At 37.5% G+C, this 9,186-nt stretch overlaps 2 protein-coding genes across 2 annotated transcripts in view; one reads left to right on the top strand and one right to left on the bottom strand.

Annotated features, from left to right (window-relative positions):
* The window catches only part of LOC106305627 (ubiquinone biosynthesis monooxygenase COQ6, mitochondrial), a 6,024-nt gene extending 3,716 nt beyond the window's left edge, over nt 1–2,308 (top strand). The window contains exons 8-10 of the mRNA XM_013741978.1: nt 626–677; nt 1,057–1,827; nt 1,921–2,308. Coding sequence (XP_013597432.1) covers nt 626–677; nt 1,057–1,827; nt 1,921–2,136 — 1,039 coding nt within the window. The 3' untranslated portion in view covers nt 2,137–2,308. The remainder of the gene's footprint in view (nt 1–625; nt 678–1,056; nt 1,828–1,920) is intronic.
* Nucleotides 2,309–3,458: 1,150 nt separating this feature from the next.
* On the bottom strand, nt 3,459–7,614 carry LOC106305626 (uncharacterized protein sll0005). The gene is made up of 13 exons (XM_013741977.1): nt 7,307–7,614; nt 7,046–7,195; nt 6,786–6,956; nt 6,289–6,432; nt 6,055–6,160; nt 5,818–5,966; nt 5,614–5,739; nt 5,381–5,524; nt 5,161–5,248; nt 4,660–5,033; nt 4,215–4,538; nt 3,844–4,074; nt 3,459–3,750 (listed from the first exon to the last, which is right to left on the bottom strand). The coding sequence occupies exons 1-13, from the start codon at nt 7,526–7,528 to the stop codon at nt 3,616–3,618; spliced, it is 2,364 nt and encodes a 787-aa protein (XP_013597431.1). The 5' UTR covers nt 7,529–7,614; the 3' UTR covers nt 3,459–3,615.
* Nucleotides 7,615–9,186: the final 1,572 nt, after the last annotated feature.

Below are 9,186 nucleotides of genomic sequence, written 5' to 3'. Positions count from 1 at the left end.
CTCTGCTTTTGCCACTTCGAACCCAAATTTTGATCTAGTCTTTGTCCTCTGATAAAGTCCATTTATTTCCTTTATAGTTATAAAACTTTGGTGTCATTTTATCATGCAGATATTGGTGCCTGGAAATACATTGAAGAACAGCGACATGCCTATTTTGACAAAATGCAGGTAATGATTATTAACTTCTTAATACTCCCGAAGTTGTTATATTATGGCTGCTGAAATTTTAGAACTTCTGAAATGCATATAGCTCACTTTGGTTTGTGGCTATGATTTTGGTGGAACATATTTCTTGATCATGGCTCGACATTGGTTTGATGTACTGCCGTTTGGCGCTTATCTCTTTATTTGAAGTTGATCTTAAAACCAAAACTGTTATCAGATCTAGGTGTGATGTGTAGGATCTGCATAAACTGATAATGATCTGCTAGACGTTAACAAAGTCCTCCTATGTCATTTTTTGTTGTTGTTGTTTTAGGTCTGGGACTACACGGGCCTTGGATATACAAGATACAATGCTAAAGATGTCGATCAAGATATCTTGGGGTAAGCATATTGGTATATACAGTACATCTGCATCCTTGATGATGTTTACAGCCATGTGCTCATTCTTGACATGATCCAGGTGCGTTGTGGAGAATAAAGTTCTTCAGAGTTCTCAGCTATCTTGTGTTCAGGTATTTTTCTTTCTTGGCTCCATCCCAGTTTACCTAAGAAGGATACGTTATATGCCCCCATCCTTGTAACTCGCACCTTGCATGTCCTTTCTCATGTCATTGCAGTAGTTTTGCCCGTTTCAAAATTTCCATCTACCTTTTCATTCGTTTCTTTCGATAAATGAAGCATAGCTAAATATCAAACTTCCAAAAAGCTTATGTATATAGCTAGTCTGGTTTCCCCTGAACGCAAGTTTAGAAAGAGAGTTTGTGGTAATTTCTTATAAATTGCTAAACCAGCTAGTACTTTCTTCAACTTCTTAGTCAGATTATCTGAATTTTAGAGAGTTCATAAATCATATTTTTGTTTTTCTAACACGAGAGAGGTTGGGATTTGCAGGAATCAGATCTTCAGAAGACTATTTATCCAGCGAGGTTAAACTCAATGGATATGTTACCTAGTTCTTCTTTGACTGGTCTTGGTGAAGTACCATCCACAGCAGATTTATTTATGCGAGGGCGCCTTGCGAAACTGGAGCTAAGCGATGGAAACAACGTCTATGCAAAACTGGTGGTAGGTGCCGACGGGTCCAAGTCGCGAGTGAGGGAGTTGGCAGGGATCAAAACAACAGGATGGAACTACTCTCAGAACGCTATAATCTGTACAGTTGAGCACACTGTCGAAAACTTCACTGCATGGCAACGGTTTTTACCCAATGGACCCATCGCACTTCTTCCTGTTGGCGACAAGTTTAGCAACATAGTATGGACTATGGATCCAACAGAGGCCTCAGATCGCAGATCCATGAGCGAGGATGACTTCATCAAAGCTGTAAACGACGCTCTGGATTATGGATACGGCCCACATCCAGAGATAACAAGTTCAGGAGGGAGTAGTCTCTCTTGGCTTACAGGAGATGTGAACATATCTGCCAAGGAGAGGTTTGAAACTCCACCAAAGGTTGTGAAGCTTTCATCAGAAAGAATGATGTTTCCTTTGTCTTTAAGGCATGCAAAAGACTATGTTTCAAACCGTGTGGCTCTCGTGGGTGACTCAGCTCATACTGTTCACCCCTTGGCCGGCCAAGGAGTTAATCTAGGATTTGCAGATGCGAGTGCCCTCTCCAGAGCTATAGCAGAAGGCATCGCTCTTGGTACCGATATAGGCGAGGTACGTATGCTCGCTTGGATTCTAACTCTTTAAACCAAATATTGATGACCTTCTTCCCTCAGTTATTGATTGATTGAACATTTTGTCTTGTAGGCGAATCTGCTGAAACGATATGAAGCAGAGAGAAAGCCTGCAAATATAGCAATGATGGCGGTATTAGATGGGATCCAGAAGATGTATGCAGTGAATTTCGGACCTTTGAATGCATTCAGAGCGGCTGCATTTCACGGGGCTCACTACATTTCCCCTCTTAAAAAGCGTATCATATCATATGCTTCCGGAGAGCAGTCTTTGCCACTCTTTTCTTGAGAAAGCCTCTCTCTTATCAGAGATATTGGTCGTCTCATACTCTGAATCTTCTCTTCCTTTACCTTATAGATACTTAATGGTTATTGCAAAACAGCTTCTCTAGTGTAATGTGACCTGTATCTTTGAATTTTATATTTCAGAATAAAATCTTGCATGATGTGATAAAATTAAAGGGAAATTGCATTGCATAACCTTCGAACATTTAATAATTCACTAGACAACTCAAAAAAATTTGATTGTGATATTCAACGAATTTTGTGTTTTATATACCAAAACACCACTAACATCTACTAGTTCAACTTCTTCGACCTTTGTTCTCTGTTTTTTTTTAACTCCAAAATTTCTTAATCAATAAGATTGTTGATAAATTTTTTCATATCTGAAACATGATCTAACAGAATTTGACGTGCGACCTCTTCTTAATCTCGTACTATTTTATATTGGAGCTCAACTAATGTAAATGGAATAGATTATACATAAAAATAACATATTTCAAAATATTATATAGAATATATTTAGAATTTAGTTATTAGAGTTTAGATTTAGTAATTAGGAATTAGGAATTAATATTTAGGGGTTGGAGCAGAGTTGAAATTCTATACTATTTCGGTAATATGAAATAGAACATTCATAAACTTTCAAACCATGCTAATGTACATTCCAGGTTGTTTAAAGCACAATCAATCTGATTTCATATAGCACGAATTCATGAGATGGCACCATTTACTTTTAACAATCCATTTTATTGTCTACCTGTAAAAGGTACAATCAGCACAACAAAATGTAGAGTAAAAAGATTTACTCTCATTTAAGCTTAAATTCAGCCAATTAAAAAGAAAAGAGATGAAAAACTTTCACTCTGATTTACTCTGAAAAGTAGAATTTTTCTTTTGCCTTTCTACTTTTGTCTCTCTCTGGATAATGAGCATAACTCACCATAACACAAAAGATAATAAATCATTTTCTCCTTTTTCTTTCCTACATTTACTATGGATTACGTTATTTGTTTACCCGTCAAAGCCTGTATGTGGTAAATAAGCATACGATGTGTCTTGCATTACATGAGGTGATAGCAAATAGTTGTGTTTGATTGTCCATACAATGTCATTCTCTCTTTTTTTGTTACGAAGTACTTACAAAAGATAAAAGTATAACCAGATGAGATAAGTGTTAAATGTTAGGGAGTTAATTATGTCAAAATCATTGATATATTCTTAATTTTCATTGAGAATTTGGCTATCAGCAAATTAACCCTAAATTAAAACATGTTCCAATAAGAACATTTTGCATTATATTAGATATATATAAGATGTAGGCCACAGTGGAAAGGAAAATACACTTTCATTTCATCTGTTTTATTATTACAGCAAGTATATGTGTTAATGATGAACAGACAATCTTAATCAGCTGTTGTCTGTTTTATCGGTACTATAAATTGAAACTTATATATGCACAATTGTACAAAGCTCAACCCAATGTTTACAAAAAGGTATCCCGAACTATTCTCGCCATGACTCTTGACCCAAGCCTACTCATAATCTCGGGCAATACTGTCGCAGAGATTCCAGGCAACACAGGAAGCAGTTCCCGAACCATTTGAGATACATCTACTACCTGTTTTATGATATTGAACACACACACAGGTTCAAAGTTTTGTACAACAGATATTGATTCTTGACAAGGTTCAGAGAGATTTATGAATCTAACCTGATCAGGGTTATTCGACATGGAGCTTCTTGCGGTAAGGAACTCGATTACTTTCTGCACATTGTTCAAGATGACTTTGTCTTCCTCTGTTACAGATGGAAGAAGTGCTGCAGGCCTGAAGGGTCCTAGTGTTGGTACCATACCGAAGACTGGTGGTGCGTTTCTGAATCCAAAGACCGCCATTGCTTGCACCAGCTGTTCTCTCGTGATTGCATCGATGCCTTTTACTATCTGTTTTGAGTAACCAAAACATTTGTCAGAACTCAGGATGCCAAGAAATTAAGTAACTCTAAGCTTATCTACATAATAATCGTCCAATTCTCATTCATGCTGCATAGGTTTAGGTGGTTAGATTTGTGATTGGTAAATACCTCATCTAGTAGAAACTCGCGGAAGAAGTTTCCTTTCTCGGAAAGCAGAAAAGACAAGGCGACTCTCGTTTGAGCTGGCTGGTTCGGTTGTGATGCACTTGCTGGAAACGAAGGAACCAGACTAGTTGTCTGGTTTTGCATAAGAGCTAGCTCAGCCATGCCTCCATTCATATCTTCCCCTCCTCCACTTTTGGCTGCTGTAATGAAAGTCTCAAAGGCTTGCATCACATCGATGAATCTCTCAGCATCAAACACGCCAGTCTTCCCATATATTGTGTAGCGTAAAGCCTCCCTCAGGCGAGGTGATTCATCGGTGAGGAGCCTCTAAATATTGAGGCAATCATATGAAGAAGACATTGACCATCAGTATTTTGTAAGGTCTAATGAAAGACGGTGAATGAGTGGTCTGGTCTGCTCACAGTTACAGAGTTCATAAAAGAAATACCTGAGCGATATAAGGATAGGCCTCGTCCACAATAGCAAATTCAGGATTCCCCACTAGAGCTATCCCTTCGAGCACACCAATTGCTCTAATTATAAGGGCGAAATAAGGTGGAATTCTGAAAGGATAGTCAAAAGTTATCTGCGCTAAATCTGCTGCCAACTCCTGAAAGTTGATGTTTTTAGCTCCACCACCTTCAAGGGCCTGATCAAAAACCTTGGCCAGGACAGGTAATATAGGTGCCAGATTGACCCCATCAGGGATGAAACCAAGTTTGACAAAATCTTTGACAATGGCATCATAGTCTCTGTGAATCAAGTGTGCAATAGCTTCAATCATTCCGTACTTCTGATCATCGGTCAGTTTCGTGACAAGACCTGTCAATGAATGGACAAACATAAAAATGTCAACAAAAGACTGTTCTCACCCCACATTAACTGTAACCGCGGAGCCAAATGCATCTTTTGGATACATAATTATACTAATTAGAACTAGAACCATTACCAAAATCAAGGATGGCAAGCTTCCCATCTGGGGTACGAATCATATTTCCAGGATGAGGGTCAGCATGGAAAAACCCAGTATCAAGCAACTGAAGCACAAAACAATATGACGGTTTAGAGGAAGAATATAAATGTAAGACATTTATCATGCGTAAGATAATAAGTGTGTAGCCTAAGGAAAAATTTATAATGATGTGCAACAAGTATGCAGGAAGTGTTACCTGCTTTAGATAACAAATAACACCAACATTCACAAGCTCTCCAACGTCACTCTCAATACTTTGTGACAGTTTCTCGCCATCAATCCATTGTGTTGTAAGAACCTTCCTTGACGTGTAATTTTGGTAGGTTTTTGGTACAACAACCTGAACCCATCAATGATTGCACGATTAGAAACCATTCCACAAATGTTAACCCACATAAGTACTGGTCAAATAAAAACTTATGAGCGTACTTGTGGGAGATCTTTCTTCATCTTCTCTGCAAAATATGTACCATTTTCTCCCTCGTTAACATAATCCAGCTCCTCAAAGAAACGAGCAGCCCATTCATCAACCAGTCCAACAACATCTACTGACACCTGCATGAAAATTCCCGAAAGTCAGCAAGATAAATGGTGAAAGAGAACAATACACTGAGCCATCAGACGAAAACTTGCCTGAGGGAACTTCCGTAGAAAAAGACCCAAATTCCGTATAACAAACAAGTCAACAGTCACGGTCTCAAGAACAAAAGGCCTCTGTACTTTCACTGCCACCAAATCCCCGTTTTCCTTTAATCTTCCCTTGTACACTTGTCCCAGAGATGCTAAAAAAAAAAAAAATTAACTGTAAATCATTGGAACTAAGTCTACTAATGACAAGTTGGGTATAAGATTAACATGTTCAAAACATACCCGCAGCGATTGGGGAAGGAGAGAGCTCTGAGTAAACTTCATGCCACGGCTTCCCAAGCTCCTCCTCGATAAGAGCCATTGCTACATCATCAGGAAATGAAGGGACCTTCACATAAACAAACAAACAAAAAAAAATGAAACAGAAAAACCAACATTTAGCCATGCTTAAGACAGAAAACTCTAATGGGAGAAATCAAGACTATATGACAAGGAATGAAGGGAAGAACAATATACCTTGTCACAGAGCTTCTGTAGTTCTGTCATTGCAGCAGGGGACAGTATATCTGGTCGAATACTCAAAGCTTGCCCAAGTTTAATGTAAGCTGGACCCAAAGAAGTAACAATTTCCCTCAATTCAATTGCTCTAGCAACCTCATTCTGAAAATAAATGACAAATGAAAAAATGAGAATCAAACTACATAAAAAATACTTGCAAGCAGAACAATACTCAAACCTGAACAAAAATATGGTACTGCAACTGTGTGTACTAGATGGTTTTGACATTTAAGGCACTATCTATCATTAGAAATGCATAAGGAACTAAACAAAGTTATGCAAGCCACAAGACCTACATTTATCTTTCGGTTTATTGTTCTTTCGCTGAGTCCTACCTAAAGGCTAAAGCAGTACATAGATCACTAGAATATACAAGTCACGAGGCCCACGACTATACTTTCTGCTCTAGCTTTCCATCTATGATAAAAGCAGTAAACAGAACATATATTTACTACCTCTTTGACTTTCTTGTTTATCACATCCCCTGCAAGACGCGAGAGAAACCCGCCAGCGACTGAGAGCAACTGGATAACTCGACTAGCAACAGCACGAGGCCGTTTACCCCAATAAGCAGAAATGGTAGCCGGGTCATAAACCAACGGTAAGAACTCACTGCTCTCACCAGTCTGCAAAACGAAGAAGAAATGAAACATTCACAAAAATGCTGTTAAGTCAAAGACTAAAACTTTGAGCTGAAAGATTATTAATCGATTACCTCTACAAGCCTTAGCTGAATACTATCATCGGCGAAAGTCGAATCCTTCAAGTTCTGGCCACGAAGGCCTCTCATCAGCACAGATAACTGCTCGTCTTCTTCCATCTGAGCTCTCACTCTCTTAATCTCTTTCGACACATCGTTTATTCTCTGTTTGATGAATTGCCCCAAAAAAATCAAATTTGGGTGTTAGAAAATCCACAAATAAATCCCTAATCTGAAATTGCATAAAATCGGCAGGAGAAGTAGAATCTTAATAACCGTGGAGACATTGTTGTTGACTGGTTTTGACGCAGACGAAGACGAAGAAGAAGAAGAAGATCCGTTTACGGCTGTGGTAGGTTTGGGATCAGTAGCGACGGCTAGAATCCGTCGAGAGCGGTTACGGCGAGGGATGCTGGAGACGAAGGAGCGGCGGGAGGAGAAGGAGATTCGAGTTGGTTGGGGTCCTGAGTAGACGAGCCTTGGCACGCCTGCTTCCATGGAAAAAGAGAGATTTTCGAGACTAATTTGTGGTGGTGTTGATGATCAAGTGAAGAAGAAGCAGTGGCTCTTCTCTTCTTCTTTAGAGAGTGTTTTGTATTTCACGGGAAGTTTAACGGCAATGGAGGGACCACGTGGCACAACCTAGCGCATATGAAATTACTCGGTTCCTATAGCTTTTTATTATTTGTTTCCATTTTCATTTATTGAGGAGGTTGTTTACACAGCCGGTGCGGCGACTGTGACATCATATGTTTTCCGTTTAAAAAAAAAAAGAATGGGGCGAGAGATGCTTGAACTCTCGACCTCAGGGTTACTACTCAGATAGCTATCAGACCTACGCGCTAGCCAACTGCGCCACCGCCCCTTTCGTTTGACTTGTCTATACGGTTTTACAACCCTTAGGCAACGATTTTGTTCGTTAATATGGTGGTGGCACGAAAGGATTAACTAGATTTTGATCCGCGCTTTCAAAACGCAGAACTACTTTTTGTTGACAATTTATCAACCCATTTGTTTGTTCACCAATATGTTTAGACATGAATGTTCATTTTCGATTTTTTCTGGTTTTTGATTTCTGTTCGGTTGTGTTTTTTGATTTTTTGGTTCAAGAAGTATATGAACCGTTCAATTATTCATGAGTTTGGGTTTGGTTTCGGTTTGATTATTATTATTTTTAGTTTGATATGGATAACAATGTTAGGAACCTGATAAAATTTTGAGTTCAATTCGGTTCTAATTTCGATTCATTCTTTTCAGATAATTTTGAATAATTTGATTAAAAATCACAATTTTGGATTTTTTTGAGAAAAAACAGGAAAAAACTAAATATTTTATATTTTAAAAATATTGGGTGATTCAATCGGGAAATTGGACAATCCTAATTTTTTGACAATTTATTAACCCGTTTGTTTGTTCACCAATATGTTTAGACATGAACCTTCATTTTCGAATTTTTGGTTTTCGATTTCTTTTCGGTTGTGGTTTTGATTTTTTTGTTCAAGAAAGAATGGAACCGTTCGATTATTCATGATTTGGGTTTGGTTTCGTTTTGAATATTCTTTTTTTTTAGTTTAATCTGGATAACAATGTTAGTAACCCGATAAAATTTTGAGTTCAATTCGATTCTAATTCGATTCATTCTTTTAGATAATTTCGAATAATTTGATTAAAAATCATATTTTTGGATATTTTTTGAAAAAAGATCCAAAAAATTAAATATTTAAAAAATATTGGGTGATTCGGTCGGGAAATTAGGATAATCCTAATTTTTGTTGACAATTTATTAACCCGCTTATTTATTCACCAATATGTTTAGACATGAATGTTCAGTTTTCGGTCCGGTTCCATTTTTTTTTGGTTTTCGATTTATGTTTGGATGTGGTTTTTGATTTTTTGGTTCAAGAAATATAGGAACCGTTCAATTATTCATGATTTGGGTTTGGTTTTATTTTGATTATTCTTTTTTTAGTTTGATCTGGATAACAATGTTAGGAATCCAATAAAATTTTGATTTCAGTTCGGTTCTAATTCGATTAACTTTTTCAGATAATTTCGAATAATTTTATTAAAAATCACATTTTTGGATTTTTTTGAAAAAAGATCCGGAAAAGTTAAATAGTTAAAAAATATTGGGTGATTCAATCGGAAAATTAGGA

This window comes from Brassica oleracea, chromosome C7, assembly GCF_000695525.1.
Source record: "Brassica oleracea var. oleracea cultivar TO1000 chromosome C7, BOL, whole genome shotgun sequence".
Taxonomy (NCBI): Eukaryota; Viridiplantae; Streptophyta; class Magnoliopsida; order Brassicales; family Brassicaceae; genus Brassica; species Brassica oleracea.
This window is presented reverse-complemented; position numbering and strand designations above follow the sequence as displayed.